Below are 14,025 nucleotides of genomic sequence, written 5' to 3' on the forward strand. Positions count from 1 at the left end.
CATCTCTTTCTGTCTCGGGAACTGCACAGAGTAGAAGATGTTTGCCATGGGGATTTGCTTCTACTCTGGACAGTTCTCGTGACAGGTGCCATCAGAGAGCACTTAAACGGAAAAGAACATTTCAACTTCAGAGGCTCATAAGTACTGAAAGGATTAAGATTTGTTTTAATAGAAGTAATTTACAAATCTGTTTAACTCTTAGGAGCCAGTTGACATATATAAAAAAAAAGTTTTTTCTTTGATAACCCCTTTAAATGTTGTATCCTGATAGGTATGGGTCCAACGTCTAAGACCTACAACTATTAAAACAACTATAGTTAGTTTTGTTCTTTCTAATATAGTCATTATGCTAAACAGTATAATGACTACTTAAAATTCCATGAAATACACATTTACTTGTTACAAAATGTGGAATTGGGATATATTGGTATCCCTTTATGAAACGAGTGCAGCTTTTGCAGTTGGTGCTGGCTTTTATTTTATTCTTAGGAAGTGAAAGCGGCAGGCTCTTGGATTAGCACATTTTCTTGAAAGAATGATACAATATAAAAGCATTGTAGAAGCAAATACAGGGAGAACATACATTTCACGTTACACATTTGAAGAACACATACAAACACGACATGATGGCTAGCTTTGCATATCTGTTGCCCTGTCATGCCTACTTGCAGCATTGTATTCTGATCTAGAAGTGAACCCTGATTTTGTTTTCTCACAGATTCCATATAAACTTACATATTCGCCTCCATGTACATAAAAGAAGTAAAGAGAGACAATATAGGCTCATTATATTCTTTCATAGTTTAGTTTTGTATTTCTGTAATGATGAGTTCCTGAGTATTTGTGGTTTTTTCCTTGCTCAAACATGATCATTTAACCCATCTTTCTTCTTTTTTAGGTTATAGGTATAGCGGATGCAACTGAAGAACTGCAGACCGGCCTCTTCCGGGCATTTGTAAAGCTGAAGACTGCAACACAGCTGATAATTTTACTGATTGGACTATGGCAGAAACTCAGCAAAGATCAAATCAGCATTTTGGAATCCACCTTTTTAACATTACAACAGGATGGTCAAGAATTGGTAAGTTCATTATACAGTACTACTAAAGTATGTTTTTTTTTTTATAATGTACACTTGTCCTAACCAGTGTTCAGACCTTCACCGATCAGGAGAATGAGCCTGGAGACGTTTGCGCTCAGCGCGTTCTCTCCCGATTGTGTGTGATGTGATTGAGACACACTTGCAATGTAAGTCTTTGAAGTATGTCTAGATCATGTGGTAAAGTGCAGGGAGATGAGTGTGTGGCTGTGCGGACTACTACCGGACCATTTTCCAGGTCTGTACATGTGACAGGCACACATTAACTGTTTTTATGTTTCCTAAACCAAGTTTGTATATATCGTAACCTATTGCCACCATATGCTCAGATAATGACATTTTTGGAGGTAATCGGTTATTTTTACACCTTATTCGACTTCTAAGTATTTAGCTTTTTTTTTTTTTTTTAAGGTTTCCTTTTCATGCTGCATAGAGTATAGTAGTTTCTTCAAACTGCTGGGCACATATCTAAGGCTGCTTTCACACTATATAATTCATCTGTTTTAAATATCCGTTTGATGTTCTGTTATGAAAACCCTGAAGATCGTTTCTTGTGGCTGTAAAAAGAGAAATCTGCATGCAATATGTAATATAGCGCGTTATATATAAATTACATATCTATGCAGTACGGATCCATGATACATCATGCTATGGGCCCATACTGAACCTTCCTATAATTTCGGAAGAAGAATGCAACAAGACACAGTGGGCCTATGAGTGTGTAATATGGAGAGGTAGTTACTTCGTGTGCCACCGTCCATGGTCTGTGCACTGTTTGCTTAGGCTGCTTTCACACTATAAAATGTATCCGTTTCAAACATCCATTCGATGTTCCGTTATGAAAACCCTGAAAATCGGCCATTATACGGCCGTTACAAAATTCCATACGGCCATTAGAAAATCCCATTATAGTCTGTGGGATTTTTACATTATCCGTTTTAACCCGTTATAGTCCGTTATTAATAACGGACATTTGTTTATGACGGAAGATAGTAACGGGAGAAATAGTGCATGCACTATTTCTTCCGTTGATTCACCCGTCACAAAATAACGTCCGTTATTAATAACGGACTATAAAGGGTTAAAACGGATGATGTAATAATCCCATAGACTATAATAGGATTTTCTAACGGCCGTATGGGATTTTGTAACGGCCGTATAATGGCCGATTTTCAGGGTTTTCATAACGGAACATCGAATGGATGTTTGAAACGGATACATTTTATAGTGTGAAAGCAGCCTAATCAAACAGTGCACAGACCATGGACGGTGGCACACGAAGTAACTACCTCTCCATATTACACACTCATAGGCCCACTGTGTCTTGTTGCATTCTTCTTCCGAAGTTATAGGAAGGTTCAGTATGGGCCCATAGCATGATGTATCATGGATCCGTACTGCATAGATATGTAATTTATATATAACGTGCTATATTACGTATTGCATGCAGAATTCTCTTTTTTTTTACAGACACAAGAAACGATCTTGTTGAACTTAGTAACAGGAGTGATAATAAAGCATAACGGAAGAATAATAGCGGCAGAGAAATCAGACAGAAAAGCCATTGCTTATGCTGCTATCCAATATCTATTGTACAGTATTTCAAACAAAAACCTAGACAGCTGTAAGTTGCAACAGAGAGTTTGTATAAACATCCACATTCCTCCAAAATATCTTGTCTGTGACACAGTCATAAGCTAGGTGATCAGGAAAGCTCAGTGGGAGGGTAGCTAGAGTTCACCCTTCAGGCTTAAACAACCTGCAGATGGAGAACCTGACTGTCCAAGCTCATTAGAAATTACGCTTCCAAATAACATTTGCTAAAACTAAATACGTTGAGACGCAAAGTAAATATACTGGCAGGCAAAGTAATGAAGTGATGGTAATCAGGAAAGCGGTTGGATTGAGTTGCGGTTGTAATCCTAAACACATTAGAAGAATCCACTTTATAAACCTCCATGCTTAGGTTCTCACAGATCCACTGCTCTATGTGCAAGTGTTGGAAAGGTTGTACAGCGGAGAGTGTTTTCCTCTGTATACAATGTAATCTATATCTGTCAGTTCATGCGGCAACCTTCTGTCCCAACCAGACAACATTTACAATCACAACCAGGGCTGCCATCAGAAATTTTGGGGCCCCTTACACAGCTCAAGATCTGGGCCTCACCTCCCCTGGGGCCCACCTCGTCTCCTAGGGTCCATCCCAACTCCACCCCCTAGATGCCCCCTCTTCAGGACCCATCCCCAAATACATTTTTTCTTTTTAGAACTACAGAGACAGTAAAAAGTGAGTCAGACCCTCATCAGTGATTTCAATAATGAATTATTTTTATTGTGCTCCTTTCTTCAGCACAATAATGCCCCCCTCTTTACAATCTCCCCATACATATTGCCCCATACAGTGAGTGCCTGCTTTGTGTTGCCCATATGGTCGTAGGCCCATTTCTGCACCCAAAAAGTTTTAGTAGGCCTCTCTGTCAGTAGTAGTCCCCATATAGTTTTAGTTGCCAACATCAACAGGTATTTGCCCAACAGCAAAGAAAGGTTGTCCAAAAATCAAACAACACATATGCCCATTCCAATTCTATGTAGTACACTTTTTGGTAGAAATGACACATTACCTTTATTCTGTAGTCCCATATGATTAAAATGATACCCAACTTATATAGGCTTTATTTTATTATACTACTTTAAAAAATATGAGGGAGATTTATCAAAGCCTGTGTAGAGGAAGAGTGGTGCAGTTGCCCATAGCAACCAATCAGATCGCTTCTTTCATTTTTAAAAATGCCTTAAAAAAACAACTGGTTGCTATGGGCAACTGGTCAACGTTTCCTCTGCTCAGGTTTTGATAAATCTCCCCCACGATTTTTAGTATGAAAATGAGTATGCTTAAAATTGTCCTCTTCTGACCCCTACAACTTTTTTATTTCCTTACACTGGGATGTTTGAGGGCTAATTTTTTTGCTCCGTGATCTGTCATTTTTAATCGGTACCATTTTTATTTTGATGGGACTTTTTCATCACTTTTTATAAAATTTTTGTGGTATATGAAGTGGGCAAAAATAAGCAATTCTGGACTTAGGACACTTATGCACACAGTGATATCAACTAATGTTTATTTTTATTTATATAATTTTATTAGAAAAAGGGGAAAGGAGCTAATCACATTTAATACCTTTTTTTTTTTTTAAACACATTTTTTCACAATTTTTTAGTATGATATGACTGCATATACTGAACAGTGCTGTGCCAAAGGAGCCTGCTATAGCACAGCATTGATCAGTGTTATTGATGCTCAATAATTTACTGCATGCACACGCTGTGATCACCTTTGATTGCGGCATCTAAAGGGTTAATGCCTGACATTTGCCCAGTCAGCAATGTCCGGCACTAGCCATGGGTCCTAGCTGTTAATAGCAGCCGAGACCCACCAGTTATGAAGCACGCTCAGCTCCTCAGTGTGCTTCAAACTGCAGAAACCCGGCATCCTTAAGGGGTTATGTAATATAAGCTGTATTTAAGTTGGTCGTGTTGTTTCACATTGTTTGGGTAAGTCCCTCTGTTAATAGTTGTCCCCATTATGGAGGCAACTATTAACACAGGGGCCTACCCAAACTATATGGGGGTAACTATTAAAAGAGGGGCCTATCCAATGGGGACCCCATATAGTTTGGGTAGGCCCATCTGTTTAAGTTGCCCCCATAAAGTTGTTATAGGCCTCTCACAGAGGTGCCTACAACTATATGGGTGTAACTTTTGACAAATAACTAAATGGGGGCAACTTGCCACCATATGGTTGTTGTAGGCCCCTCTCTGCTGCTAATTGTTGCCCCCATATAGCTGTAGGCCTTAGCTCTTGCCCCCCGGACTACAGGCCCCAGCATATTATAGTCCTGCCCCAGTCATATTTATTTATTTTTTTGCACTTAACCTCTGTCCCGTCCGCTCTCCTCCTCAGGGCAGGCTTTTCTGTTGTTGTGCTGCTCCCCTCTCCTGCAGCCGGCAGACCACTGCGCCGAGTCCCTGCACGCTCAGCTCCTATCTTCTTACTCCGCCACGGTGCTACAGAGGTCACATGGGGTCAGAGCCAGTGGCAGCCTACAGAGTGCAGCCACGTACCTCCTGGGAGCCATTGATGTTTTAAAGATGCAGTGAACACTGGCCCCAGAGGTATGCGCTGTGCTGCAGCAGCACTTCTGCAGTGTGTGACTGTTAGTGACTGACTCTACAGAGTATAATGTGTTGGCCCCAGCGGTCAGCGAGTGAAAGTCACACTGACATTGAAGAAAAAATAATAATAAACAAATTGCCAGAACAAGCCTGGCCCCTGGGATTCCGGGTCCCTTACAGGGGTATCAGTTGTACCCCCCTGATGGCGGCCCTGATCACAACTGATAAATGTGGGCTTTAATATTCATAGACAAGTCCCATTTGATGTCTCGCTTCTTTTAGATATTCGTTCAGTCCAGTGAATGTTGTGGTCTGTTTTCTCACTTTGCCTTAATTGAAGTTGGTGTTTTTATACATATAATTCAATGCATGTTTAACTCCTTGATGACGTTCACTATACCTGAATGGCAGATGTGCGCTCAGGGACTATGAAGAAAAGCAAAATACGGCACTCTCACGCTGTGTGGTGCTCAAGTAGGATCCTACTCCTTCATAGACCGTAAGAATAGAAAATTTGGCACTCAAGGTGCTGGGCGATAGTAGCGAACAGCGTCGCTGGAGCTTCCTCCAGCTACGCTGTTCGCTACTGTCAAAGATCATTTTCCCTGGCTATGCACCTCCGAAGCAATCCGTACTCTGAGGAAGGTCCCTGAAGGACCAAAACGTCAGTATTTTACATTGTGGATTGCAAAATACATTTCTAAGTTATCACCCAGCAACATGAGTGCCAAGTTTTTTATTCTCTGGGACTATGAAGGGAGATCATGAGCTATTCTTTTCATAGACAGTGGGTGCTGGCTGCTATCAGCAGCCATTACTCGCTATCAATGCCTAACATCAGCAATCATGTTGGTGTCGGTCATTTATCCTCTTAAATGCTGCGATCAGTAGCGATTGCTGCATTTAAACGGCTGGTTAACTGTTGACATGTTCTGTTCGCTTCCATCCCAACTTTTTCCTAATTCATTCTCATTATCTTTGGGCCTGAAAACTCCAACCTAACCAATCAAAACTATTGACATGTCTCAGTGACATGTCAAAAAGGGCTTTCTATGACACTTAAAATGTAGGACCCCTATTACAATAGTTTTTTTTACATACTTTCTGAATCCTAGTGCAAAGTTCAGAATGCCCTATTCTTATTTTCCTTTAGCATAAACTTCCTAGGCTGCACAATTTTGCTCACACAGTATTTTTGTGTAGTCACAAGAACTCGCCTCAAAATTCATTTTATGTGCTTCGAAATTGTTAAGTGCCACACAGAGATCTTGGTCACTGCTGCAGCATTCTGCATAATGGGGCTTTTCATTCAGTCAGTCTTCAAATTCAAATAACCCTTTGGGGGAATCCCCCCTCTGGGAAAAGAAGCCCTGTTTCTAGGAACTCAATAAAATATAACTTTTATTACACCATTTTAAAAACAATGATAACAGAACACACATAAAGGGTTAAAAATATCAGTGATCACCCTTGTAATTCTTAAATACTATATTGGCTGTTTTAAGAAATACAAGAGTGATCACTGATATTTTTAACCCTTTATGTGTGTTATCATGATATCGTGATATCATTGGTTTCAAAATAGTGAAATAAAAGGTATTTTTTATTGAGTCATTAGAAATAGGGCTTCTTGTCCCAGAGGAGATTTCCCCAAAGGGTTGTTTGTATTTTGATTAATTTCCTATAAGGGATGAAAATGTTGTGTCAAAGCTGTTTAGCAACCAAAATCTCCAAGAAGTAGCAAAAGGATTTAGGCCCTTTATAAAGTTGTGCTGCGTATTTCTTCTATAAACCTTCTGACATATAAGTACCCATTTACATTTAGTTTTTGTCACTGTACCTGTCAAAAGGTATGCTGATGTATATTGCAGCTTTTCAGTTCACTTAAAGTGTACCTGTTGTTAACAAAAACTTTTTATATAATGTAGATTATACACCATTATATGTACATTTGAAATAAACATTGCCTGTGTGTCTCTGTGAGGAGACCAAATACAGGAAGTGAGGGCAGGACAAGCAGGGCTCTGTGCAGACTTCTGGCATGTCAATCATCCTGAGGTGTAAGCCAGGAGTGTGTCACAGAGCCCTGCTTGTCCTTAGTGTACAGAGCCCTGCTTGTCCACAGTGTACAGAACCCTGCTTGTCCACAGTGTACAGAACCCTGCTTGTCCTCAGTGTACAGAGCCCCGCTTGTCCTCAGTGTACAGAGCCCCGCTTGTCCTCAGTGTACAGAGCCCTGCTTGTCCTCAGTGTACAGAGCCCTAGTTGTCCTCAGTGTACAGAGCCCTAGTTGTCCTCAGTGTACAGAGCCCCGCTTGTCCTCAGTGTACAGAGCCCTGCTTGTCCTCAGTGTACAGAGCCCTGCTTGTCCTCAGTGTACAGAGCCCTGCTTGTCCTCAGTGCACAAAGTCCTGCTTGTGTGTATATTTTGCAATGACAAAATATATACATTTTTAACCAATGTATATTACAAATATACATATAATGCTATTTTCTACATTATATAAAAGTTTTTGCTAATGGCAAGCACACTTTAAATTACTTAAATGTAGTTTGCTAGTGATTGTGTTAATTCTATTTTCTGAATGTATCCTTTTTTGTGGGACTCACAATATGACAGACTACACTTTTTAAGTCCTGCAAAATAAAAGTGGACACTTTTAAGTGAACCAAGTATACTCACTAGTAAGGCCTAAGAACTACCAAAATCATATTCAACCAGAATTTCCCCTTAGGTAACCATAGTAATCTTTCCCTATCCTTGAATGCACTCAGCAGGGTATGCAGCCAGTCATTTTGTTGGATAGTATCTTAGGTAGTTGTAAAATAAAAACAAAACCCCACCACACTGGAAGTGTTGTATTGTTATGTTTATTAAATTTCTACTTCCTAAAATTCCTCGCCAGGCTGTGACAATAACTCTTTTTATCACAGATTGTAATTACAAATGATTAATGGAGACTTAAATGACTTTCTTTGTGCTTGTGCTATAAATATTTGGCCAAGCCTTGTGCAAAAACATCTCCAGGATGTCACATTAAAGAGAAGTACTATACTTACTGCTATATAGAGCTATTAAGAACAACTGAAATGAGGTTACGAGCCCCTTAGCCAAGATTGACTAGTTAGATGTCCAAGTGGATGGCGCCAGTTACAGAATAGACACCTAAACAAAACGTATAAAAAATGATTTATTACAAAATATATCACTGATAACAATGAAGTATAAAATATTAAGACGTTTGAGGTGTTAATCTAACATTATGACTGTTAAATGACAGGGGCAACCTCTTTAACATGCCGGGCCCACTTCCCAAACCACAAGAATACGTTTTTTTTCAGTCATACAGGTTGCATGAACATTACCCAAAATATTTTTACACTTTTTTCCCTGTTTCTTATCGTACTGTTAGCAGTTCCAAGCGTACAATTATTTTTTACATAACGCTTATAAACTAAAAAGACACCTTACCTGCCCTGATCCCTCGCAGCTGCTGTTTCAACATCACTGATTGCCTAATACTGCTCCCTGCTTCATCTGAAGTGAAGCAGTGACCCGCCTCAGTCACTGACTGGTGTGATGGGAATTTCATGCAGGAACAACATGTCAGAGCACGTGCTAAGCAGCAGTGGGCAGAGCAGACCCGTTCCATTGAAATGCCAACTGCTGGGGATCAGGGCAGGGGAGTATGATTTCTTCTTTATTTTAAAAGTACCACAAGTCTAATGTGAAAAAATGTGTATGCTCAGAATAACACCTCTAGGTAGAAAAACAAATTACTGTAAAGATATTTTGTTCAACACTGTGAAGTATATTGGCACAATATAATAGAGATATTGTGTCTGAGAGGAATAAGCCACGCCCCCTCATCTCATCCAGCTGAGTACACAGCTCCTCACCTCCCCTCCCCCCTGCTCTGTATTCTAAGGACACAGGTCTGCACAGGAGAAGGACCTCACAGAGAACGTAAGTGTTATCTGAAGGGGAGGATGGGAAGGTGCACGGGCTGGGGATGTATGGACTGCAGGGAAATAAATCTCATACTGGGAACGATCTCTATGAGGGAGATTTATCAAAACCTGTGCAGAGGAAAACTTGCCCAGTTGCCCATAGCAACCAATCAGCTTGCTTCTTTCATTTTTCACAGGCCTTCATAAAAATGAAAGCAGCAAGTTAATTGGTTGCTATGGGCAACTGGGCAAGTTTTCCTCTGCACAGGTTTTGATAAATCTCCCCCTATATGTGAAGGGGGAGGGGGGGGACTCCTGAATGACACATGCTGGGAGTTGTAGTCTCTGTTGTGTGTGTGTGTGTGTGTGTGTGTATGCTAGTGTTTACAAACCAGTGTGCCTCCAGCTGTTGCAAAACTACAACTCCCAGCATGCCTGGACAGACTTTGGGCATGCTGGGAGTTGTAGATTTGCAACAGCTGGAGGTACACTGGTTGGGAAACACTGTTCTAGCCTATTCACCATACACATCATGTTACACCAGTGTTTCCCAACCAGTGTGCCTCCAGCTGTTGCAAAACTACAACTCCTAGCATGCCCAAAGGCTGTAAAGGCATGCTGGGAGTTGTAGTTTTGCAACACCTGGAGGCAATCTGCTTGGGAAACACTGGTGTATGCCCTACAGAGGTGTGGTGAACTACAACCCCCAGGAGACTACAGAGGAAGCATGCTGGTGTTATACCACAGACTGAAGACTCCTGAATGACACATGCTCGGAGTTGTAGTCCCTTTTGTGTGTGTATGACAGTGTATCCCAACCAGGGCTGATTATATTAGTGTGCTGTGTATAAGGGGGGTGACCTGGGAAAATAGTAGGATGGGTAAAGGGCAGAACAAACAAACAAAAAAAAAAGGAGCCGCCCCAAATCAGCAAGGCACGTGGCATGCTGGGATTTGTAGTTTTCAGCACAGCAAGAAGCAGGAAATAGAAGCAAAGATAGGAAAACAAAGTGGGGGATAAAAAGACAACAAAGAACGGAAATAGAGTAGGCTAAACAACAAGAATAGAAATGAAAACAAATAGGGTAAGTCAAAAACGGAAAAACACGTTGACCACCGGAGTACCCCTTTAAAGTGTAATTAGATCAGCTGAACGCTTCTCAAAGCTTGTTTTAGCGATCAGTGGGGTCTTAGTACCGAGACCCCACAGATGAAAATTTTTGACATGTCTCTGTGAGGTGTCAAAAGTTTTCTGAAATGACCGTTAAACTTAATAGGAAATACATCAGATAGTTCCTCATAGTGTAAGAGGGTGTGAATTAAATGCAGGAGGACGTGTCAAGCATTGATAAGGTGGAAATTGTGGACATTGGCCTCATCCTGTGGGTATTTGTTGTTCATTTGGAAATATGACAAAATAAAAAAAGATTTATAAGCAGAAGTTCATATGGTATGTCTGTAGAGAGACTTTTAACCTCTACCCTGCTCTGTGATTAGTTACACTGTGTGAAACCATCAGGCAGGTTCCCTTTAAAGGGGCAATCCAGTGTGTAACAGCTGATTGCTGGGACCCCTTGCAATCTCCAGATCTGGGCCTCCAAATCCCTCATTTGCATGGAGATTGGGGTCGGCACACGCTCCATGCATTCTTTATGGAATTGCCAGAAATGCCCTTTTCTGGAGATTGCAGGGGGTCCCAGAGATCAGACACTTATCTCCTAGCCTGTGAAAAGGGGATACATTGTTAAGTACCCCTGTAAAATGTTGGAGTACCCCTTTAAGTTTCTCCAGATGAAGTATTGCATATACAGCAGTTGATATTGGCTACTTGGACTGTGTGGGCTTCATCCATGATAATATTACTCCTATGTCTTATCTGTATTGGACATGTGTAAAATAAAGCTCATGTATCTGATCTCAAACTCTGGTCCTACAAAGTTAGGCTGGGTTCACACTACGTTTTGTCCCATACGGGAGCGCATACGGCAGGGGGGAGCTAAAAGCTCGCGCTCCCGTATGTCACCGTATGCGCTCCCGTATGTCATTCATTTCAATGAGCCGGCCGGAGTGAAACGTTCGGACCGGTCGGCTCATTTTTGCGCCGTATGCGCTTTTACAACCGGACCTAAAACTGTGGTCAACCACGGTTTTAGGTCCGGTTGTAAAAGCGTATACGGCGCAAAAATGAGCCGACCGGACCGAACGTTTCACTCCGGTCGGCTCATTGAAATGAATGACATACGGGAGCGCATATGGTCACATACGGGAGCGCGAGCTTTCAGCTCCCCCCCTGCCGTATGCGCTCCCGTATGGGACAAAACGTAGTGTGAACCCAGCCTTAGTCTGGAGTAAACCTTGGATGCCGGTACTTTAAAATAAACCTGCTGTGCACTAGATTCATTCCCAGATGAGAGGCAGACATTAAAGTGTATTTGAGAACATAATGGATGCTGCTTCTCTCTTAAGAATCCAAACACATATATTTGTGGTTTATCCACAATAACCGTAAAAAGGTCTGAATATTTGTATTTATATAGTGCAGGGATTTTATGACTGTACTGAGTTTGTCTTCACATCACAGAACATTACATACAGACTGGCTATCTCATGTCAAAAATCAAATAAGCTAGTATGGGGTATGAGCCTTAACCTGAAATTCCCCCAATAAACAGCATACCTGATTATTTTGGTTTACTAGTTTTAGACCTAATTTAATTTACTGTTCTTAAGATGCCATATTTATTTTTTTGAATTGGGAATATTTTCACATGTTTCTGTTCTAGGCATTGAGCCATGCAGAGGAATAAAGTGTATGTGTGTGTGCACTCATGGGGGGGGGGGGGGGGGGGATGGGGGAGGTTTATCAATACCTGTGCAGAGGAAAAGTTGACCAGCTGCCCATATTAACCAATCAGATTGCTTTTTTTTTATTTTTCAGAGGCCTATAATCAAAGAAGCAATCTGATTGGTTGCTATGGGCAACTGGTCACATTTTCCTCTGCACAGGTTTTGATAATTCTCCCTCCATGTGTCTTATATTGTCCTGTGGTACTTACCACCAAGATGTTAACAGGTGATCCTTTAAATTGTCACTGTCGTTAAAGAAAAAAAAATAAATTGCATAAATTATACATGTGAGTATAAGAAACTTTGTAATGTCTCATATAAGAGAAAAACATGTCTTTTTCAATGTAAAAGGCTTCTTCCCTGCCTCCTCCTCTTCCTCCTCAAGTTTATCATTCTCTGAGAAAAACTGCTCAAGTCCCTCTCAATGCCGATCAGCTCACTCAAGCTCAAGGTATCAAGTTGCTGCTGCTTACATAAATCTATGGAGGTGAAAAATGGGAAAGAGGGAACTGGCGGGGCAGAAGAAGAGAGAGAGTCACAGAGATAATATATGTTAGATCCTAACCCACTGCTTTAATCACAGTTTGTACTTCTGCTCCTAAGGGTTTGCTGTAGAGATAGAGGGGAGCAGGATCCCCTCTTCTGTGTATGTGTACACATCATAGTAGTTATTGTCCTCCTATTAACTCGGAAACAACAGAAAATCAATGATGATGGCTGAAAAGCAGAAATCGGTTGAAAATGGCAAATACAAGATATAAAATATACAGAAATTGTGCTTCTCCTTATGTACACATCCACCAGCTGAAAGGTCATGCTGAAAATGGCAGGTAGGACCTGTACCTCTATGATTCTTTTTTGTTCTTACAGATTACATGTGACCTTATTTTATAGGGCAGAGGTACCCTTTTCAGACAATAGTGCCCAAGCACACAATTGTTTTTATGCCCTTTATTCCCATCTATTCCCACAGCTAAAAGAAGCCTCATCTCTATGGGGGACATTTATTAAAACCTGTCCAGAGTTTAGCTCCGTAGACCCAGGCAAATTCCGGCAATTAGCAGTCAGAGACAAGGACACGAAAGTGAAGTTTAAACATGGCTGTTTAACCTGTATGCCTGGTCCCGTTACCGGTGTTTGAAGGATGCTCACAGACAGGCTTCGAACCCGGTGGGTCCCGACTGCTATCAGCCGCCAGGATCCACGGTTAATGCCGGACATTGCCGATCGGGCCGATGTCTGGCATTAGCCCTTAAGACGCCACGATCAAAGTTGATTGCAGCATCCAAAATGCCACCAAAATGCCACCACCCTGCAGCGTGAAAACAGCGTTCGGAACATTTACTTCCGAAAGCTGGCCAGTGGAATACCCCTTTAAAGGGGTACTTCCGTGCTGACAACTTATCCCCTATCTACAGGTACCCCCTGCCATCTCACACGCAGCACCCCGCTCTCATTAGGCCCCGGAGCAAACATCGCTCCGGGTCTGATGACTGACGATCATGGGGCCAGAGTATCGTGACATCACGGCTTCACCCCCATGTGACATCACGCTCCGCCCCCTCAATGTAAGTCTATGGCAGGGGGCGAGACAGCTGTCTCGTCCCTGCCATAGACTTGCATTGAGGGGGCGGAGCGTGACGTCACACACTGGGCGGAGCTGTGACGTCACGATCACCAGCCCCGTCATCTGACCCGGAGCGGATGTTTGCTCCGGGGCCTGATGAGAGAGGGGTGCTGCGTGCGAGATCGCGGGGGTCCCCAGCGGCAGGACCCCGTGCGATCAGGCAACTTATCCCCTATCCTTTAGGTAGTACCTCTTTAAGGCCAAAACAGATTTGTAAATTACTTCTATTGAAAAATCTTAATCCTTCCAGTACTTATTAGCTGCTGAATACAACAGACGAAATTCTTTTCTTTTTGGAACACAGTGCTCTCTGCTAACATCATGACCA

At 41.8% G+C, this 14,025-nt stretch overlaps 1 protein-coding gene across 4 annotated transcripts in view; it reads left to right on the forward strand.

Annotated features, from left to right (window-relative positions):
- The window catches only part of BBS9 (Bardet-Biedl syndrome 9), a 390,136-nt gene that overhangs the window by 334,815 nt on the left and 41,296 nt on the right, over positions 1-14,025 (forward strand). For all 4 annotated transcript variants that reach the window (XM_056520430.1, XM_056520428.1, XM_056520429.1 and 1 more), the window contains one exon: positions 899-1,081. In XM_056520430.1, the coding sequence (XP_056376405.1) occupies positions 899-1,081 (183 nt within the window). The remainder of the gene's footprint in view (positions 1-898; positions 1,082-14,025) is intronic.

Source organism: Hyla sarda, chromosome 5 (assembly GCF_029499605.1).
Source record: "Hyla sarda isolate aHylSar1 chromosome 5, aHylSar1.hap1, whole genome shotgun sequence".
NCBI classification, from domain to species: domain Eukaryota; kingdom Metazoa; phylum Chordata; class Amphibia; order Anura; family Hylidae; genus Hyla; species Hyla sarda.